This window comes from Rhinatrema bivittatum, chromosome 2 (genome assembly GCF_901001135.1).
Source record: "Rhinatrema bivittatum chromosome 2, aRhiBiv1.1, whole genome shotgun sequence".
Lineage (NCBI taxonomy): Eukaryota > Metazoa > Chordata > Amphibia > Gymnophiona > Rhinatrematidae > Rhinatrema > Rhinatrema bivittatum.
Window position 1 is genome coordinate 463,769,460 of NC_042616.1, and position 22,929 is coordinate 463,792,388.

At 44.2% G+C, this 22,929-nt stretch overlaps 1 protein-coding gene across 1 annotated transcript in view; it reads right to left on the reverse strand.

Moving 5' to 3' along the window:
• Nucleotides 1-1,472: 1,472 nt before the first annotated feature.
• The window catches only part of PIGN (phosphatidylinositol glycan anchor biosynthesis class N), a 535,187-nt gene continuing 513,730 nt past the window's right edge, over nucleotides 1,473-22,929 (reverse strand). The window contains 2 exon segments of the mRNA XM_029590493.1: nucleotides 1,473-2,970; nucleotides 21,203-21,255. Of these exon segments, the coding sequence (XP_029446353.1) occupies nucleotides 2,847-2,970; nucleotides 21,203-21,255 (177 nt within the window). The 3' untranslated portion in view covers nucleotides 1,473-2,846.

A 22,929-nucleotide genomic window follows, 5' to 3' on the forward strand; every position in this document is an offset into this window, starting at 1 on the left:
AGTAGGCCGCGAGGGCCAAACTCGACGGGAATCGATCGAAAACGGATAAAAACTTACCGGAGTACCACGGAGTCAAAAATTCGAAGGAGGGACCCCTGTGAGGTTTTTAGTAATTCCGTGAGGAAAATTCCTGTCAGGAATCTCTGTGGAGCTCCTTAACCCGTGTGGCTACTGCTCTGCGGAAAAAAGAAGACTGAAGATGGACCCCTGCTGGCTGCAGGTTTAGTGCCATGCTGGGCATGCCCAGTAGGTGCCAGTCAAAGTTCTAGAAACTTTGACAAAAGTGTTCCGTGATTGGGCTCCATCCTGTGATGTCACCCATTTAAGAGAGGACTACCATCCTGCTTGTCCTGTGAGAATATAAAATATAATTCATAAAAGCAAAATCATTCTAATAAAAATACATATTTCAATACAGCTGAGGAACAGAACATCCAATAATTAAAGGTTCACATACATTTTTTTTCAATATTTCCCAAACATCAATAAAATATTTCAAAACAGCAGACACAAATAACACCCAATAATTAAAATTAAAGGATTAAAAAATCTCCCGCTCTCCTTATCAGGGATCTTTTGATTTCCAGTCAACCTGAGATTGTTGTGGATTGGGTGGGGGCACACAAATGTTATCTTCTCATTCACACTTACACATGTTCATTCTCTCATCATACACTGACTCGCACACACTCTTACACATATACAGGCTCTTTTCCTCACGTGCTCACAGACATCCTCTCACTCTGTTTTACACACATACACATTTACATTCAGGCTCTCCAGACACCCACTCTCACACACACAAGCATACACAGGCTCTTTCACACATTTCAAGGTCATACATTCATACAGGCTCTCTCACACACCTTCTCTCTCATTCACATGCACAAACACACATTCTCTCTTAGGGCTTTTTCTTAGAATACCGCCATCCGCTGGGTCTCTTCTTGGGCAACTGTGAGATGGGGTCTGCGGTGACTCTGCTAGGCCTTTTCCTCTGCTGCTGCAAGATAAGGTCCATAGCGGCACTACTAGACTTCTTCTTTGGTTCCTATGGGATGGAGTCTTCAGCAGCTTGCTGGGTCCTCTTTCTCTCTTTTTCATTGCGGGGTGAAGGCAAGGTGCCTATCTAGCTCAAGTTCCATGGACTGCCTTGGGAGGAGAGGCGGATGTGAAGGCAGTTAGCTTTTGCAATCTGTGATCCTCTCTCTTTTCAGTAACCAATTCCCTGGTAGAAATTGTAAACTTACAACTTTGAACCACTCGGTGGCTGCAGAGAACAGTGAGGATCACAGCGTGCAGTAAACAGATAGCAGGCAGTGGTAGAGGACTTCACTTATGAACCACAGTTTGTGCTCCAGAGAGCTGCATGCAGCTTGCAAAATGCTGGCTGGCCACCCCTGAACTATACCAAGGGTGATATGCTTTGGAAACCATACTCTATGATTTTATAGAAAAATATGACAAGAAAATCCTTGAACAAAACTTTAAGTGCAAATATTGGCCATGGGCAACAGCAGGAACTCAAAATAGAAATCTCAGCTTCAGCTAAAAATGATTTAGTATATAAATTTTTTCCATGGCTTTTTCCAACACTGACATTTTGAGCCAAAATAATAGGGCAGGATGACCTACAGCACAAAAGGCCACATCCGTGAAGCTTCATAAAGGTTACTTCATGGAAAGTCGAAATAAGATCAGTTCTCCAAATATTTTGTACAGTAGAATCAGAAAAACTTCAGTTCAATTAAAACTATGTCTGGCTTTGACCAGCGATTCCAAAGTTATAAAATGTCAGCAGTTCATCTTTATGACATAGATCACTAAATACAAACTCTTTGAATTTAGTAGAATGCTGGAACTGTGATGACAATGATCTGGAGTGCTGCTGAAAGAAGACAGCCATCCTGAAAAAGGCATAACGCAAACAACTGCAAGCCCTGGCAGAGTATTACAAATTTGGTTTTACAGATAACTTTCCTTTTTTAATATTCCAGAAATCAAGTATTCTTTCTGTATTGTATTTTAGTTCCTTTTTTAAATTTGGTCTAGTTATTGATTAAATGTGGATTAAATGTAAGAGCAAACAAACCTGTCATCAATACACTGCATTTATCCTTTTGAGACTTTGAAACCAAACCAGTATTCTCAGCTACATTGTATAATCTGGCAGAAGGCAAAAAATAAAAAAGCTGCACCTACATATTTCTGTTAGAATATGTTTTTCATTTTTTAAAAAGATACTTTTGTTTTACTTTTAAAAGGAGTTTTTAAGCTTGCCAACTATAATACGGGGTCAAAAATGAATGATTCTCTGATTTGAAAGGCAGTAGGTATCAGCAGGAGCTTTACTTTGGCTTCTGAGTTCTGACATGCTCAGCATGGATCAGCCAGCAAAATATAACAGAACACAATATACAGTATATGAATGGTTGCTCTATAGAAGGGCTAGGTTAGGCTTGGGATGCATACCAGTATTCTGCAGGTGCACAACTGCAACACTTGGGAGAAGAGTTACAGTAAACATACAAAAAAAACCCAACAAAAAGATACAAAATGCCTGATGATTTTTTTTCAGGGTGTTAATCAATATTTTTTTTGCATGCACTAGATAAAGCAAAAAGTGTTTTCTTTTTTGCCAGCTGATTAGTAAGCCATCAGAGAAGATAAGGACCGTGCACATTCAGCTGAACATTGGAATCCATCTGTCAGTCACAAAGAAAGAAAAATCTGTAGAAGTTCCACATTATGACATGATAGCGCTCCAAGAGTCTGAAGTGTTAGATTTCCCCTGGCAGGAACGGTCTTGGAAGAAGCAGGTGGCAAATGCTAAATATGGCGTTTCATCACGTAGCATGAGGTTTAGTTCTTCTCCAAAATGTGATTTTCTTTGTAGTGAGCATTTGGGCTAGGCCGCTCAGAAGCATCAAAAATATTGTCATGCACATCACAATGACATAGTGGCTGATGCTGCAACAACAACGAAAAATACAATGTCAGATGAGCAAAAGGCTAAAAATGTACCTGTTTTATCTTATCCATCCATCTATGTAGCACAATCCCTTCAGTAGCAAAAAAAGAGTCATAATTAGATTGGACTGAAATTTATTTCCACCACTGATGATAGTTTTGATCAAACTATCCTTGTTTAATAACCAGAGGATAAGCCCCCCTCTCCAATCTACACAAAACCCTGAGGATCTTCCTTTACTAAATTACTTTCAGAGAAAAGAGCCCTTTTCTCTGAATGAGTTTAGCTGATGACATGTTTATGCTTTACTTATTTATATTCCTCTTTTGGGCACCTTAAAGCGGATTACATTCAGGTACTGTAGGCATTTCCCTATCCCCAGAGGGCTTACACAATGTAAGGGCCTCATTTACTAAGCATTTTTCCCATAGACACAGAATGGGAGAAAAGCCTTAGTAAATCAGGCCCTTATTCAGTTCAGGGCTTTAGATATTAAAGGATCTTTTATCAGCTCCTAATACTTTATAGAAGGGTTCTTCAAAGGTTCCATCAATCTTTTGTGTATAATACAGAAAAATATTGTATTTGTCTCATGTATTACCTGCCTTTCCAAGAACAATCCTGCTCAGCTATTCTATCCAGAAAAATAAGGCTTAAGAAACCGATACCAGACGCTGTTCCTTGCTTGCTACTGAAGAGTGCAAAACTTGATGCACTGCAACACTCACTCTGATATGATTTCTCTACAGCTTGCCATTTCTGACAATAGAGAAATCGCATGATTCAATAAACACTGCATAATATACAGGTTTTTCACTTTTCATTGACTGCCACAAAATCATATTAGGCACCATTTTAAAAAATATATTTTTACTGTTAGGACAAAAGGGAAAACAAATAATCTGAAAACAGACTAAGGTATGATTTAGTGGCTATAGGTCAAATTCCTTTTACTACCTTATCACATTGTTGGATATTATTGCCCTGAAGAATAAAAGTATAACTGATAAGAAGTTATAAAGCTTACATATGGATGCATAGGACATTATTGTCCCCTTGAGATCACGCTTTCGACTCACCAAGTTTCTGTACAACCTATAAAACTGGTTCTCAACTTCTGAATATCCTGAAAACTTTAGTGGATAGTTGTATCCCGAGAACTAGACTGAGAACCCTGCTACATTTAATAAGTCTGGTTTTTTTTTTTTACTGAACCTAGAATTTTTGGGTGAAAAATAAATGATTCAGTTATGGTAGAGTCCCTAAAGTTGGTCTTCGAGGTCTGGAATTGAGGTAGGTTTTCAGGATTTCCACAATGAATATGCAAGAAGATATATTACATACACTGCCACTACTGTATGAAAATAGATCTCATGCATATTCATTGTGGAAATCCTGAAAGCCTGACTGGGTTGCAGCCCTCTAGACCAAGTTTGGAGACTCCTGAGTTAGGATCTTTTGACCTTTAAAAGATAAGGGAAGGCTCAAGGTTTCACCATCTCTCTTTCATTATAATTTCAACATTCAGAATCTGAGGAAAAAATTCTACTCTCACTCATAAAATATTCGATCTTTTAGTTTGAAAAATAATGTTCTATCTGAAATAAATACAGAGCGGAAATGAGTAGCAAAGGGTTAAATGATTGAATACAAAGGAAAAGATGCTCCAAGAATTTGTATTGTACTTCTACTATTTTCAGAGTTACATGGTTGATGAGAAGCAGAGATATAAAAGTATGAAGGCACAGTAAATAAGTGTACTGGTTTGCCATTTGAAGAATGTTAACACACCTAGGTCTGACCTTTGATATTGCAAAAAAAAAAAAAAAAAAAAAAAAAAGGAGAAGTTTAGATTTTTATTCTGAAGTTACCTTGAACATTGACGTCTACACTTCTGAAAGGTCATATATGCCAAACCTTTAACAAGTCCTTGAAAACAAAGTCCCTGCATCATCAGATGTTATCAAACTTGTATTCACAATTCATACAATTCAACAAATAAAGATCAAAACAAGTATGGAAAGCATGCAGAGGCTTTGTAGATTTGTAGAAGGGAAGTGTATGAAATGTGGTTGACAGTATATGTGTGTGTGTGTTTGGGGGGGGGTTGTAGTGGGGGCTGATTGGGGAGCATAAGGATACGGGTGTATGAGTTGAATGTGTGAGGGGATTTCTTATGTGTGTGTGCATGGATAGATGGGTGGTCGTGTGTTTATGGGGAGGTAGAGAAAAGAAAATTGGTTCTTACCTGATAATTTTTGTTCCTCTAGTACCACAGATCAGTCCAGTCTCCTGAGTTTTGCCTCCCCTCCAGCAGATGGAGACAGAGAAAGATTTGACAGACTCTGCCATATATGCCAAGGTGACACCCACAGTCTGCCAGTATTACTCAGTGTCAAAGCAGAATGGCTCAAAACCAAACTAACTATATATAGGAACCGTAAACTCGAAACCGGATCACTAACCCCTAACTGTGACCCAAACCCATTAAACAGGGTGAAAAGATTGATCTGCAGAACCAAAATAGACAAATACAGAATGAGCGGACTCTCCATTACCTCTATGCACTGAACGGGCGGGGCTCTGGACTGATCCGTGGTACTACAGGAACGAAAATGATCAGTAAGAACCAATTTTCTTTTCCCTGTACGTACCAGGATCAGTCCAGACTCCTGGGATGTACCAGAGCATTTCTTATCCGGGATGGGATCTGGAGAGGCCCGCTCTTAGCACACCTTCTCCAAATCCTTCTGCACCCTGGGCCTGGACATCCAGCCTGTAATGCCTCACAAAAGTATGCAATGATTTCCACATAACCGCTCTGCAAATCTCCTGCGGTGAAATCTGTTGACATTTCGCCCAGGAAGCTGCCTGGGAACATGAAGAAATGTGCCCGAAGCCCTACTGGTAAGGGCCTATCATGTAGTAAATACACGGAATTTATTGCTTCCTTCAGCCAGCGGGCGATCGTGGTCTTAGATGACATATTACCTCTTTTTGGCCCACTCCAGAGTACAAAGAGGTGATCCGAGACCCGAAAATTGTTAGTAACTTCCAGATAATGCAACAGAGCCCTGCGAACATCCAACTTCTTCGTCCTTAGAGAGCGGATCCAACTTGTCCAGATTGGAAAAGGACGGGAGCTCCACCAATTGATTCAAATGAAAGGAGGAAACTACCTTTGGAAGAAAGGAAGGAACCATTCGCAAAAAAACACTAGAATCTGAAATCCTTAAGACAGGCTCCCTGCATGACAATGCTTGAAGCTCGGACACTCTACGAGCAGAGGAAATTGCCACTAGAAACATCACTTTCAAAGTGAGATCTTTCAACGTTGCCCTTTTTAAAGGCTCAAAGGGCGCTGTACACAATGCTGTAAGTACTAAGTTTAGATTTCAGGATGGACATGGCGAACTCACCTGTGGGCGCAAATGCTTTGCCCCCTAAGGAAGCGAAAAACATCAGGATGCGCAGCCAACGCCACCCCGTGTATGGTGCCGCGCAAACAACCAAGAGCTGCTACCTGCATCCTCAAGGAACTACACGACAATCCCTTAGCTAATCCATCCTGAAGGAAACACAAGATATTCGATACGGACGCCCGGGTGGGCACAATCTCCCGGTCTACACACCAAGACTCAAAGACCTTCCAGACATGAACATAAGACAGGTAAGTTGAAGGCTTACGCGATCTCAAAAGAGTAGTCACCACCGCATCGGAATATCCTTTGCCTTTTAGATGCTGCCTCTCAAAAGCCATGCCGCTAGACAGAAGCAATTGGCCTGGTCGAAACAGACAGATCCCTGATGAAGTAGGTTCGGAAGATAGGGAAACCGCAGGGGACCTGCCACCGCTAGATTGACCAGATCTGCAAACCATGGCCAACGCAGCCACTCGGGAATCACCAAGATCACGTCTGACAGGTGTTTCTCTATCCGCCTGAGCACTTTGCCGATCAGAGGCCAGGGAGGAAATACGTAAAGCAGGACCGTTGTCGGCCAGGAAAGAACTAGAGCATCTACTCCTTCTGCTCCCATGTCTCTGCGGCGAGCAAGGAAGCGCGGAGCCTTGGAATTCTTGAACATCGCCATCAGGTCCATGTGAGGAGTGCCCCATCTGTCGCAGATGAGTTGAAAGGCTTTGTCTGCGAGTTCCCACTCTTCTGGGTCTAGGCAATGACAACTTAGAAAATCCGCGTGAACGTTGTCGACCCCGGCTATGTGGGACACTGCTATGGTAAGCAGGTTTTGCTCCGCTCAACTGATCAGTTGACTAGCTTCCAGCGCCACTGGCTGGATTTTCGTCCCTCCTTGGCAATTGATGTAAGCCACGGTGGTTGCATTGTCCGACAGCACTCTGACCGACTTCCCCATGAGAATCAGACAAAAAGCTTGTAATGTCAGTCATACCACCCTGGTTTCCAGAAGACTGATGGACCATTGAGACTCCACTCAGGGACCATTGTCCCTGCACTGACTTCCCGAGACAAAGTGCTCCCCAACTGGAAAGACTCGTATCCGTGGTAACCACCGTTCACTCCGGAACCACTAAGGGAACTCCTCGACTCAAGATGTCGGAGCATAGCCACCAATCCAGGCTGGACCGTGCCGATTCTGTCAAAGGCAGAAGTAGATGAAATTGTTTGGAAGCTGGATTCCACCGGGAAAGCAATGCTGATTGTAAAGGCCACATGTGAGTGAAGGCCCATGGAACCAGCTCCAGAATGGATGTCATGGAGCCAAGGACCCACAAATAGTCCCAGACTTTCGGAGGATGCTTGGCCAACAAGACTTGAACTTGACTTTGCAACTTTACAATGTGTTTAGAAGTCAGAAACACTCTGCCCTGCTGTGTATTGGACAGAGCTCCCAGGAACTCCAGTGACTGGGAGGGAATCAAACGACACTTGGCCACATTGACAACCCACCCGAGCGCTCGCAACAATTGAAGCACTCAGTTTACTGAGTTGCAAAGCGCCTCCGATTTTGCACGAATCAGCCAATCGTCCAAGTACAGATGCACCAAAAATTCTTCCCTGCAGAGCTGAGCCGCCACTACCACCACCATTATCTTGATGAATGTTCTGGGCACTGTGGCAAGGCTGAAAGGCAGCGCTTGAAACTGATAATGATGCCCCAGGACGGAAAAACGCAGGACAGCGGTTGGCCTGGACAGCGATGTGCAAATACGCCTCTGTCAGATCTAGGGATTTGAGAAACTCTCCCTGTTGAACCAAAGCAATGACTGACCGCAGCGTCTCCATGCAGAAGCGAGGGATCCGAAGACATTTGTTGACCCACTTCAAATCGAGAATGGGCTGGAAAGTCCCTTCTTTCTTTGGGACCACAAAGTAGATGGAATACTGGCCCTTTCGCTGTTCCACCAGAGGCACCAGCTTGATTGCTCCGAGATCGAGAAGGCACTGTAACGTCTCCTTTACTGCTCGACGGTTTGCTGCATAGCTGATGGGGAGACCAGGAACTGAGGACAGAGTCGACATGCAAAATCTAAAGCGTAGCCTTGTTTTATCACAGAGAGAACCCACTGGTCTGATGTGATGTTGGTCCATTCCTCATAAAACAGAGACAATCTGCCCTCGACAACTGGAACCAAGGAAAGGTTTACCTCCCTGTGCGGACTGTGTGTTACCAGGCCTACTGAAGCGCCTTCCACGAAAGGACTGAGACTTCGACTGCTGTCTGCCAAAATTCTGACGAAAGGAGGAAGAGGAGCTTCGGGACACTCGCGGTCTTCGACTCCCGTGAAAATGAGACCTAGAAGAAAAGGATCCCCTCAGCCTATCTTCCAACAGCCAATGAACCTCGAAGATTTTCTTAACCTGCAACTCCAGCTTCCAATCCTGTAAATCCTTGAGAGCCGTCGATCCAGTGACTGGGATAGTGGTCTTTTTTGTAACCGCTGACACTGCTGCATCGACCTTGGGAACTCGCAGAATCTCCAACGCTAACTCTGACAGAAGATAGAGCTTGTCCATTGCCTTCGTGACTTTCAACCCCAAATCCAGGGTATCCCATTCCCTAAAGAGTAGGTCAGTAGCTGAGAAATGGAAAGGGAAAGAAGTAGGCAGACCTCTCAGGCCCAACAAGACAGGATCCATAGAACCTAGGCGAGATTCTTCCTGTGGAGCATCAATCCCCAATTCCTTCAAAATAGTGGGAATGAGAAGAGCCAGTTCATCTTTCCTAAATAAACGGACTACCTTAGGATCATCGCCCTCGACAACATGGGATTCGTGAGCCGCACCCTGCGGCTGGTCGCCATCGCCCTCCACCCCCCTCGGGGGCTGGGCCAGGGGATCCTGACCATCTGGATCTGCTGCGTCTGCGTCTGAAGATGTGTCCGAGTCATCCGTTGGTGCCATGGTCCTTAAGGGGCACTTAACTTTGTAGGACTCCCCTGTCCCCTCAGACAGGGATCGCTTTTTGGCCTTGGCGGGCTGATTAGAAAATGCCGCCCTGTCTGCCGACTGCTTCTTACTGGCCCTTCTGGCCTTAAAGGCCTAGTGCAGCAGTAAAATAAAATCTGAGGAAAAAGATGAAGAAGGTCCCTCAGAATCAGTCCCAGTATCATCCCTCTAAATATTTGAACCTGCCAGCGCAGGAGAATTAGGCCGCGGAGCAGGTTGCTGGGGAGACAACGGGGGCGGGAAATTCCCCTCCCCCATTGCGAGTTGTGCCGTTGACGCAAAGGAGTCTAAAATGGCATCGTTTCCCGCGCTGAGCGGCAATGAACAGGGGGAAGGAAATGGCAGGCTTCCGTACGCGAGAGAGACCGATCTCCCTCACAAAATGACCCCCCCAGGTGCAGAGGAGGTTCCCTCGCCTCCGAGGAGGCAAGCGGAACACAAACCATCCCTGGACAGACGCGCGTGTCTGAAGCCGCATGGGCGAAATGAGACTCCTCACGGCATGAGGCAAAGCAAAGAAAAAAGAGCAAACTTTTTTTTTTTTTATTAAATCAGCGAACTGACGGCAATCCAAACAAATCGCTTCCCCTCAGCCATGGCAGAAAGGTAAAAGAGAGCCGGAGCCGTGAACTTTTTTTTTTTTTTTAAATTTCAAACCTGCTCGATCAAATCCTGGTCTTGATACTTGGCTGGCCTGGCTGGGGTGAGTGATCCGGGCTCCCCAGTATCACCCCAAGCACTGCTGCTACACAATGGCAAAGAGGGCCCTCGACCCCTAGCCACAGCTGCCTAACAACAAGGGGGGATGGTCCCCTCAGGACCTGACAAACCCCCTGGGAGGCTAAAGGACGCTGTCCATCTTCTTCTCTGTTGACGTTTCTCTCTTTTTTTTTTTTTTGAAAACCCTATCTACCTAAGACAATAGTATCTCTACCAAGTATCCAGTTCAGACTGTGAGTTTTGCACCTCCACCATCTGCTGGAGACAGAGTAATACTGGCAGACTGTGGGTGGCACCTTGGCATATATGGCAAATCTTTCTCTGTCTCCATCTGCTGGAAGGGAGGCAAAACCCAGGAGTCTGGACTGATCCAGGTACGTACAGGGAACTCTGTTTAGTGCATGGGGTTAAGGGGTTGTGTGGGTAGCTTTTGTGGAGAAATTTGTGTATAAGGATCATGGTGGGTGTTTTGGGTATATGACTGTAGACAGCAGATATGGTTGTGAGGGAGTGTGGGTATGGGTTATATGTATGTGGGTGTAATTGGGGAATGTAAGCTGGATATGTGTGGAGGTGTCTGAAAGCATAAATAGAATTAAGGGGTGGAAGTGGGTATGTGGAGTTATCAGGGTATATGCTGGGGATAGATGTATAAATTTGAGGGGTTCTGTATGAAAGGAATGTTTGGAAGGGTTCTGAGTATAAGGGGAGCCGTGGAGTGTGGCTGCATGCAAGTGGGGGGTGTGTGATTGGTGAAAGTATGTGTGAGGTGTGTATGTATATACAAGGATCTACGTGGGGTGAATAGGGAAGCCGTGTCGTTTATTTTCTCTGTCTCTGTTTATGCATATGTGTGTGTGTATGTGTGGGGAGAGAGGGGTAGGAAGATGTGGGTGTGTGTACTTGTGCATGTGAAGGGTATGAGTGTCTATATAGAATGTGTGAGTGATGTATATGGTTGTGAAAGTGTGTGGGAGTGGAGTGTAGGTGTATGTGTGGGAAGGTGTAGGGGGGGTAAGGGTGTGTGTACTTTGGAAGTGCCTTTCTTTGCCAGTTGCTTCATCTCTTGTCTCTGTCTCGCTCTCTGCCTGTGTTGCTCCGTGGGAAAATGCTGGAAGGGTGAGGGTTGGGGTGGGGATGGAGGGGGGTGTTTGGATAGGAGAGCTGGTCAGCATTCTAACAGTTTGAACAGCTTGTAACAGTTTCTCATAGAAAGCAATGGTGATGTTTTCCCATAGGAAAATGATGTAGTTTTTTTATTTTTTATTTTGGAGGTTCAGATCTTGGAAAATACTGATCTGCCATCTCTGGTTTTCAAATTCATCCTAAATAGTCACATTTTCTTCCTGCATGCCAAATCTAGTGAATTTCCCCCCCCCCCCACCCTTTTTTTTAAGCATTATTATTCCTACAGACAAACAGACAGATGGACAATCATCGATCCCTTTTACATTCATCTTTCCAACATTCCCTATGTTGGAAAGCATTAAAAAAAAAGAGATGACTGTAATTGGTAGTATACAGTAGTACATGACCCCAACCTGATTGTGTGTGCTACAAAGTACAGCAGTATTACAGTGTCAGTATTTGATACCTCTTCCAGTTATAATAGTTCTGTACACTTTACCTAGAAGTCTGACCAAATGACCAAGATTATGAACTGTTAGATCAAAGGTAAAAGTTTTATTCATTAATGATCTACAGTGAATCGAAAAAATAAACCTAAATTACCTACTATAAATGTCATATTGTCTAAGGTTATATGCAAGAAACTGTTCAGCGGCTGACACATATTAAGGAAAAAAATGCTACTGAAATCATTGCCTTAGATTAAATATTAACAAATAGATGAGAAAAATTAAGACCTGTGTGCTTGTCTGACTGCATCATGTGACTGTAAATAGAAAACTCCCTCCCGCCCCTCCTTAGAAATAAACCTTCCACCCAAGCTTTCAAAAAACAACTCAAAACATGGCTATTCAGAAAAGCCTTCCCACCAGACACTTAACCCCCTCCCTGAGCTCAACACACATTCTCTAATATGAAGCCCTCCCGCCAGACACTCAGCCACCCTCCCCGCTATCATCGCCATCCCTAAATAATTCTCACTGCCTGCCCCCCCCCCCCCGGTGCAACCCCTTCCCTGCCCCCCCCCCAGATGCAACCCCCCCTCAACTTCCCCCTACCCCCATCCCTCCTCACCCCTTGCCCCCAACCCCCTGCTAGCACCTGAACCCCCAACCTAATTCCTCAGCCAACCCCAACACCTCTAGCAATGCTCTCACTTCACCCTAGAAATGTTTTCTCTCCAGCCCTAATATAAGTTACTTCGTTACAATGTAAAATGCTATAATGTTACAAACTACCTCTCTAAAATGTAACATCTTCTTATTATATTAATTGATCATAAATGTTTTTTATAGATATTACTTAAATGAAATTATAAATGTTATCACTTTAAGATGTTATAAATGTTACAATATATATTCATCTCTTTAGATCTTAGACAAGTTACCACGTTACAATGTAAAATAGGCAAACCTCGCCCTATTCGTTCAGTTATATGTAACACCGATGTGATATCTCGATCGAATGTCAGTATATAAAAGCTAATAAATATTAAATAAATAAATAAATCCTTTAGTCCTGAAAGAGCCCCAAGACACTAAGCAATGAATGATAAGGCAGCTTTAATAATACCATAGCAACACAGTAAATGACAGCCAATAATGACCAAAATGGTCCATCCAAGGTGCCCAGCACATGTTTAGGATTGTAACTGCTGCTCTGTGCACGATACCCATCACCACTCCGTGCAGATTCCACTTAGGGTTTGATGTAAATAGGGATAATGAAATTGAAGGTATTTCTCTCTCCCCTTTTTTCATTTCCAGCTGAGGGGAGAGGGAAGTTAATCTTCTGTGAGTGCAGTTTGGGATTTCTCGCTAAGTGTCAACCTTCTTGGCTGGAGCCAGGACACCGATTATCTGGTTCCATGGTAATCAAGGGTTAGAATAGTGTGTCCTCTGGCATGCAAGCCACCCTGATTGTTTTGGGCTCTGGAGCCTAGGATAAAGCAGAGCATCCAGCATCAGGCAGGCCATCACAACATCACCAGGCTCAGTCATTTTTTTTTTCTACATTCAGTTTCTCTGATAGCAAGGGAACTCTTTTTATGAGGCTTGCAAAGACCAGCCAGATTAAGTAAAGGTTATCAAACCCAGCATTCTGATACAGGTTAATCTCCTCTATCAGGATAATATATATTTTTTTTATTGTAAAATACTTTTGTTGCCATGCTAGTTCACTTAGATACCAAGAAATAAAGGTCAACCAATAGGCTGTACGTGATGCATTTTCATTGAATGTATTTGTGAGAAACTTTCAAGGGCTATGCCTCCTTCATCAGTCCACCCTGTTTTAATGCTCATGTTCAAAAAAAGCATTTAGTGATCATAAGATACTAACCTACAACTATTAATCTAATCCCTAGTGTTTTAGCTCAAATATATCAGTTTTGCACATATAGAGTAAATCTTAAGCAGTGTGACCATGGCCAAATGCTTTGTTTAGCAGTCATTTGGGGCTGTGTGTGTTGAATTCCAGTGTTACATCTACTAGAGGATCTAACAATATAAAACATTAACAAAAAACTTTTTCAGCAGTGTTTTTTGTTTTGTTTTGTCCCACTTAATATGGATTGAGGATTTTTGCTACCCCCGTCATCTCTCTCCTCCTCCCCCCCCCCCCCCCCGAGGTTGGATAACAGGGAGCAGAAGATCTAAAGGTCCTGGCACAGTCTAGGGGTAGATCCTGTGACAAAAATTAAAATTTTCTGAAGCAAATTGGAAAACATTTCCATCTTTTATATTACATTATGCAATAGTTTTTACAATATAATTATTAGGATAATTTATTTTATTTTTATTGGGTGAAGAAAAGGAATCTCAAGTATCAGTACGGGGAGGAGAACAGGAATGGGGTGAAATGAAAGAGGGAGGAGTGTGAGAAGGAAAGAAGACTAAGAGATGGAAGGATGAGGAGCATTAGGAATCTAACACCATGCTCTGGTCAGCTCCTCCTTGCATTTCCTCTCTAACATCTTACCCAATATGACACACTCACCAAACCCTTCTCTCTCACACACATACAAACACTGTCCCCCTATCCTTGTTTCCCTCTCTCTCACACAAAGACATAAGTCCCTCAACCAATCCCACTCCCTTTTTTCCAAGCCTCCAATAATCTCTAATCAGTCCCTCCTAATCTCCCCTGTGCTCTGTCTGCTGCAGGCTCTCCTGTTCCCTGCTTGCTGCCTGGAGGAGAGGGGCTGGATCCGGTTCACCACAGCTGAAAGGCTGCCTACTGCCTCCCTGATTTCTGCTACCCCTAAGCACAGGTCTAGTGTGCCTATAGATAAATCCAGGCCTGGTCCCACTACATTTTTTGAAGGTTCAGTTGGGTAACGTTGGTGGTCTTACTTTCAAGCCTCTTTGTGGTACAGCATTTGTGCGCATAAGCGGACGCGCAGAGATTTATGCTAGTATTTACAAACTCGTACTATGGGAGTTGCACAGTTTATAAAATACCGTGTAGTTTTGCTCTGAAAGTATACACTTATGTTTCAATACGCACGGAATTATTCCAATGCAAAAAAAACCCCGCTTACTTTCTCCACCTATTTTATAAATACGTGTGTGTGTATATTTTAGGAGGGGGAAAAAAAAATCTAACATATACATGTAACTAACCCTGTTTGCATGTGCAGGCAGCTATTTTATAATGTGAATATACTGTTTTGAAAATACTTGTGTGCGAGCGTGCTTGAAAAACACCAGTTCACCGACACCACCACCAGTTTCACCCAGCCTGTTTCCAGTTCACCTAGACCTTATAAGCACTTCAACTGAACACCCCCTCAACCAGCTGACACGGACCTCCCGCACAAAAACTACTGCCAACAGACAAGCCCGATTTCACTTGTGCTGGTCAACGAGCAGGTGTAACAATGTACTAATATGTTTGGTATGTGTACATATATATATATATATATATCTCTTACAAAATAGTAATTACCACGCATATTTCTGAGCCCCGCCCAGGAATGCTGAGAGCCCGCCCCTTTTTTCCCCACCAGAAAAACGTATGCGCAGAATGGAAAATATGTGTGCACTTTATAAATCAAAAAGTATGCGCATAAGATCCAACTCTGCTTCCCAGGTATAAGGAACTATTTCAATGCAAAAAAAAAAAAAAGTATAAAATCATGCATACTCGGCACAGAAATACTTATGAAATAGAACCAGGACCTGGCCAAAAATGGAAAGGCACCTAGACATAATCACCACAGATCACAGGTGTCAGAACGGGGTGGGCACGGGGCCATGGCCTCACCAACATTTGGGCCAGCAAACAAAAACTGTTCATCGGCATCTCTGCTCTCACGGAGCTTTTACAGTGTGTGTGCACTAGGGAAATAGCCAGGTTAGTTTTCCGTGCACTTGACCTGGCAGTAGCTGCTGGCAGTGCAGCACACGCTCCTACTTTGTCGCCTGACCCCCTCCCACTTCCTCTCCCTCCTCTTTTATTCCTTCTTCTTACCCTGCTTGCAATGGTGGGCGGGGAGTTGGCTCCCAGAAAGCTCCTGCAAATCACATTACTAGAGAGACTAGGAGGGGGGGTCGCTGCAGGCAGCGGTGGTGGGGAGAACACGTTTTGCATTCTTTTCTCCAGTGAAGGTGCAGCAGTCACACGTCCTAGCATACAGATGGACACCATCGGATTGAGGCAAGTACTGAAAAGTGTTTTCACAGTAACTGGGGACCGGCTCGGTATTGCATACTTTACCTATACTTCACAAAAAAATCATTGCAGCAGGGATTTTCATTATAAATGCCCCTGAACTGAATTCTGATTGCCTGACTGAGGACTTTGTTCACTGAGTTGAGGTGCAGAAGAGGAGAGAGAGAAAAGGGCTGGGAGCAGGGGGGGAATGGGTGGCGGTAGTATAGAAAGGAGAGAGGAGGGGGCTGGGGCAGGAAGAAAGTGGAGGGGGCTAAGGGGGGAAGACGAGAGGCCTGATCATATTTTTGGGGGGAGGCATTAGGTTGGGGTTGCCGATTCAGTTTTTCATATGGGGGGGACAGGCCTCTCTTCTTACCTCAACCCCTTTCTATCCTTCCTTGCCCATTCCCCACTGATCCCATCACTCTTATCTCTCCCCCTTCAGCACCTTACCCCCATTTCTTTCCCTCTTCTTCCTTTGGGCTCTCCTCTCACCCTTCTGCCATCCCCTCTTGTTCTCGCCCCCTGCCTCGTTCTCTACCCCATCACCTTTGTTTCCTCTTCTGCCCAACTCCCACCTCTTCTTCCTCCCTCCATCCTCTTCCTTTTCCCATTCCGCTTGCTCTCTTTTCCCCTGCCACCAACTCCTCCTCCTCCCTACAGTTCTACCCAATCCCCCACAAGAAAAATGATGAAAGCTCGGCAACCTCACCATAATTCCTTATTATGGTGGGGCCACTGAGCTTTTGTTTTTCTTGTGTGGGGTAGGGATTGTGTTGGTGCCACCAAGCCTTTGTCATGTTTCATGTGGAGAGGTGAGATATGTAACATAACAGCCCTCACTCCCACAAGAACAATGACTGAGGCCCAGCTTAGTTTAGAAGGAAATGCATTTCTATTTCTAGTGCTCCTGTGTTGCCTCACCTGCAGAATCTGGCTTCTTGGGGTTACTGGTTTAGCTTTTGCCTGCATATTTCAGTTTTTATTTTGAGATCACTTATTTTGTATTTGGTAAAGGTCATTTTGCATATGTGACTAAGCTGACATATTCTGCTAGTGTGCAGCTTTTGTGTAGGGATCTAAAGCAGTCCCAGCTTGCTCTGTTTCCAGGATTGCATTTTCAAAAGAGGTGTTTTGGTGTTCTAGGGCATGCTGCAATGTTTGCAGGACCTTCCAACTTGATGGATATCACTGAAATTTGGTAATAGTGTTTCTTTCTAAGGTCTTAGTTATCATGTCAGATTTCAGTGAGATTATTCAAATGGAAGGCTCCCTGAGGGGTATACGGAATAATATATAGAGACAACATATCAGGGTGAGCTTGGAAATTTTTTTAGTCGGGTGAATGATGCCAAATAGGAATGTTTCGTACTTTTATGGCCACATTTTCTTGGTCTCGGATTATCCCTCTTGGTACCCAATGATCTTTTCTCTCTCCATACAGAAAGGAATAGAAGCTTAGTAATGACATTTCTATCAATAATGCTGTTTTTATCTTTTTCTTCTTTTCGACTATGGCTGGTTTTCTAGCATAAAGCTTTCTACTAGTTGATCTGGGACTGAATAATTATACTCTATGATTTATACAAGTGTAAGAAAGAATGTCATTAATTGTAAGAAATAGGTAGTGGGAGCTGGGGGGAGGGGCAGAGTTGCTTAGCCCCCACTAACCAAAAATGCGTTCCATTGCCCCTGCCTCTGATGTCTTGAAGGTTGCCAGTCGGTGTAATAAAGCAGCAGGGAAATATAACAATATACTCGGGTGAATGAGAGAAGTATCACCATGAACAGCCAAGCGCCCAAAACACCATCAATCATCACACAGAGCGCAACCGTAATCACTTATTCCCACATGATACACATAACACTTTAAAAAGTTTGTGTCAAAATCATACAGAATAAACTGGGTATGCACAATGTCAACGAAGGCATAAATCCAAAGTACAAGAATTAGTGAAACAAAGACAGAATAATAAAAAAAAGGTTTGATCGATGTAAAGATGTGGTATGATTGATTCCTTTTTCATATCCTTTATTTTTTTTAATGGGGTTTGGTCTTTCCTCCCATTTAGCATTAATTCATATGAAAGATATTCAAATACTAAAAGAGAGATTATAATACAGTCAACTGGAACATGTGATAAAATTATTAAGGTTCAGTTTTCAAAGGCATCCAGCGATTCCGCAATGGAGTTAGGAAACGAGATCATCACCTTGAAAACTGACTAGGGCTCAGCAGCTAAATGTAGCTGTTCAAATTTTGGACGGTCCCCGAGGTGGGGGTTAGATCTGGGGAAGAAAATTAGGCAGCTACTGCTAATTTTCAGTGCTAGTCACTTAACTTGGCTGACCAAAATCTTGATGGCACAATAGCAGGCCTGGGGGCTCACAACCCTCCTTGACAGCTCCAATATTTCTCTCACCATCCCCCCAGGGTCACAATTTTTTTGAAATAGTGCCTCACAGCCCAAAACATCTCTCCCACCACTCCCGGGGCCACTGATATTCTTTAAAAGTCTCCTGCAGCCCCAAACTACCTCACAAAATCCCCAATATTCTTAAAAAGATGCCCCGCAGCCCCTCATCTCTCGCCCATAATCACCTTCCCCTGAAGTGCATATATTCTTAAAAGGTACCCCACAGACCTGAACTCCCTCTCAGCTCCCAGTCCGCAAACTTGGAAGCAGGAGATGTGCCTACCTCCTCCCCGCTGCTCAGACAAGTTCTGAAAGCCATCGGCAGATTGGCAGCTTTGAAAAATAGGCATTAGAGCAGGAATGAGGAAGGTGAACGTCCTCCTGCTTCTGGATGGGTGGGAATAGGTGGGCTGGAGGATGAGAGGGGCCTAGCTCTTTTGCCTTTTCAGAATATTTGCACGTTGGGGGTGGAGGGTTTGGAAGGGAGATCAGGGCTGAGGGGCACTTTAAAGGACATTGGGATTTTGGAGGCAGGGTGGGAGAGTGATTGGGGATGTAGGGGGGGTTTCCCAGAAAGGACTCAGCTGGTTAACATGCTAGCTAGCCAAGTAGGGCACACAAGTCTGAGTGCTCCATGTCTAGCTGGCTAAGTTCTTGCCAGCTGTTTTTAGGATGGTTTTCAGCCTAAAATCTAGCCAGCTAGTTTCAGCTGAAAATCAGCCTAAACTTATCTGGTCAAAATTTGGCAAAGGGAGATGTACATTATTTTTTGAAAATACACCCCTATGTTTACTAGTAATGCTCAGCATTATTGCTTGCAATGCATGGGATGCTGTATGAGCTTGAGAAGCTGGATTATTGTACAATTTAGTAATAAGACATTGAAAAGAAGCCTGGATGTTGGATTTAGTTTTGATTTTGTAAGAATCATAGAGGAAGATAAGGCCTGAAGTGGTGGAGGCCAGTACTTTAACAGATGCTGGGCATGCTTAGGGCTGATACGGCGGGCAATCCTAGGAAAAGGGTTTGAAAGTTTGGGTAGAATACATGGGACGGCAGCTAGTACTGGGCTGATATGGGACTTTATATGCTCGTCTACCCAAAGTGGAAGAATTGCACCCGGGGACACAGTGGGAGCTATAGCTGGGTGTTGAGAGGGGGCTCGAAAGCAGCCAATCCAGATACCATGTTTAAAGTGGATGGGAGGGAGGATGGAAGCCAGGAGACTGGTGGGAGCCCCAACACAACTTGTCAAAAGTGCTGCAAAGGAGCGGGGATGCTAGTGGGAGGAACTCCCCCTCCCCCAACACACACTCACACTTTGCTTCACTTTAAAATACTGCTGGGAGGGAAGAAAGATGTGAGTAGCCAGATTTAGGGTCTAAATCCCCCCACCCCCATCCTCGGCCATGCTCACTTTTAAGTCTCCTAAATGTAGGCACCTAGTGAAAAACAGGTTCCTAAATTTAGGGACTCAGCAGGGGAAATATCCTTAATTTAGGAAACTATCTTTTGAATATTGGACTTACAGAGGTAGATATAAGCTGCTGTGTGGCTCGACTAGAAAGCTGGATAAACTTATCCAGCTAACTTAGTTGGATATATTCAGCGGTGCAGCCATGCCACTGAATATATGGGCTATCTTAAAATTAGCTCTACGGGCCGACCAGACTCAGCTGGATAAGTTATCTGGCTAACTCTGAATATCTGAATTTGCCAGATAACGTATCCAGCTATGTCAGCTCCTTCCTAGAACAACCTCACCTCTCCTACCACTTAGCTGGCTAATTATTTAGCTGGATAACTAGTTATGCTAAGTGGCAGCTGTTCGGCAGAGCTGGATATTTAGCCACTGCTAAGTCCTAACTTATCCAGCTAAGTAGCTCTGAATATCACCCTCATAGTGATTAGCGCATTAAAAACCTGGCAGTAACCTGTGTTAAAAACTTGTATTGCTGTGCATGTTGAAAACATTCTGGTAAATAGGTTCCTGTACGTGTTGGCAGACAAATGACAGAAGGCTTATTGGTTCCTGTCTTAATGTTGGTTTTAACTAATTTTGTACTTTGTTAGCATAGGGGGTAATTTTCAAAAGCATTTAAGTGCTCAAAACTGGTTTTTATGCTTGTAAATGAACTTTACGCACATAAGTGGGCTTTTGAAAATTACTACGATATATGCTTTTTACATGCGTAAATTCTTAGGAAAATTACTCCATAATGCTTTCACATACTGAATTAAGAAAAGGCATCTAAATATTTTGCATCATTTTTTTTTTTTTGTGAAAAACCCCCCCCCCCCATCTCCAATGGAGTTCTACAAATTCACTTTACATGTCTGCATGCAACCTGGAAGAATCATGGAAATATTGAAAATAATCAGAAATAGAATGAGACAGGATAATGTAAAAATCCCCTTTCCCCCAGAGGGAAGCTTGGTTTTATTGGAAATTAAGTCAGGTGTTCAAGGCAGTGGCAGAAGGAATGAAGTAGCAATACAGAACAGCAGGAACGTCACATTTATTGATACAAAGCAAGTTAAAATGTGTAGGCTAATGCAAGATTAAAGCTGCGATAGCCTTAACAGATTATCGAAGAGGCTTCTGCCTTCATGCAGCACATAGTACCACCAGGGAGCTTTGCATACCAGTTCAACCACTTTACAAAAGAAAATCTCAATTACCACAAACTGAAATGTTCGTACTTCCAAGCAATTCTTGCACTATATTTGCTAAAGCTGTAAAAATTTCTATAACAACTTCAGGTCATTTGTAATAAATATGAACCACTCGATATCTAAAATGGGTTCAGCGCTCTACCAGAGTGCTGCAGGAGCATCCTTGCTAAACATTCACTTAGGACAACCTCCATGCCATACTCTACCTCAATCCGATGTCCAGCCAGCTTCCATAATCTTTAACTAGAAAGAAGAAATGCTGTGAAAAAAAACCAACCCAACACATAATTTAGTTCAGTTTATAAACAATGTAGAACATTAAGCAAAACAGTGAAGACAACGTTTAAGGTTGTTCATGCCAAGTCCCCTAAGTTTTTCAAGCGAAACAGGGGCAGGGCCTTGGAAGGAATGTTTGCCTTATGAAATTCAGAGAACAACAACACCACAGCACTGGCAGAAACCGAGCAGTCTGGGATTCAAGCACATTAAAAAAACAGTTATGTGGCACCTATGCCACAGAAAGTACATAGAGACAAACAGTGCAAAAGGTTAATGGTAAAGTGCAGGCTTCCTCTCTGCTGGGAGTCTTGAATGGTTTAAGCAGTGTGTAAATATCTGCCCGGACGTGCATAGAATGTGCATGCGGCAAGAGATTAAGCTGGAGCAGGCGTAGGAATATTCCAGAGCTCCGAGTCAGCTAAGAGCCTTCTTGACAGACAAGGGAGGGACATCCCCCTTTAAGGGCTCGGTCATTAAAGGAAGAAGTGATAAAAACCCTGACTACTCCAGATGGCAAGGGAAGAGACGGGATGGAAGCTGTGATCCTCACCAAGAATTACAGAAGGGAGCAGTGGGAGTGTGCAGGGATTTCCCCTAAAAATCCCAGATAGCAGAGGAGAAGAAATAGAGAGTGCACTACAGCCTGGGAGTTGGAAGTTAAAAGATACAACCTGTGCTTAACTGAGACAGGAACCTTTCTGAACCAGGAGGCTAAACCGTGCCAAAGGGAATGGGAGGGAAGATGGGCCCTGTGCCCGGTTGCCCATAGAAATATGGTGCCAGGCTCACTTCGAGAGCAGGCCGAGGTAGGTGGGGGGGGGGGGGGGGGGGGGGGGATAGGGGGTGGGGAGGTTGGCTGTGACTAGATTTCCAGTCTGTCACAGTAGGAGCCAATCCATGGTTTGAACTCAAACCATGGTAGGGTTAAGGAGCCAATTGGTTCCCAGGCGCTGAGCCGTAGGGTAAGGAGAGGAGTTTGGGGTTTAAAGTGTGTGCGCGCAGGGCTGAGTTTACTTGCCTGCTAACGCTGCCACTATTGCATCGTGTTGGCTCTTTCATTATGAGGCCCGGTCAGTGTTTGTTGCTGTTTCTTTCCATGGAGTTGGAGGAAGTGACTGTGGTGGCGGAGGACATTGGAGAGGTGAATGGTTCCCTGCAGTCTGCGACACTGGCAGATTTCGCTGGTGCAAGCAGCCCGTTGGGCCCTGCGGTGGGTTTGGAATTTCATTTGGTAAGTGCACTTGAGGGTGCGTGGTCCTGGCCTGTCGGGCAGGGAGGGAGAGACTGCTCCTCCTGCTCCGCTTTGTAAAGAGGGCGCTGGTTTCTGGGATGGGCTCGGAGGCCGGGGCATGTAGTACTGTGTGCGTAGCTGTGGCGCTCCTGCAGGCTCACAGGGGGAGAGGGCTTCGGTGACTCACGCTGTGCGGCCCTTGCCGGTGCCTTTTAGTCGATGCTGTGCCTGTGAATCCTGCAGCCTTGTTTTGGCGGCCTGTGCCTACTGCATCTGCTGCTGCCACTAACGTCCTGGATCACACATTCCCTGCCCTCTCTGAGGGGTGGACCACTGATTGTCTTTCAGGCTAGGTACCTGACTTGGGATCAGTGGGGCCTGGAAGTTTGCAGCCCAATGTGTGGGGGGGTGTGTGTGGGGGGG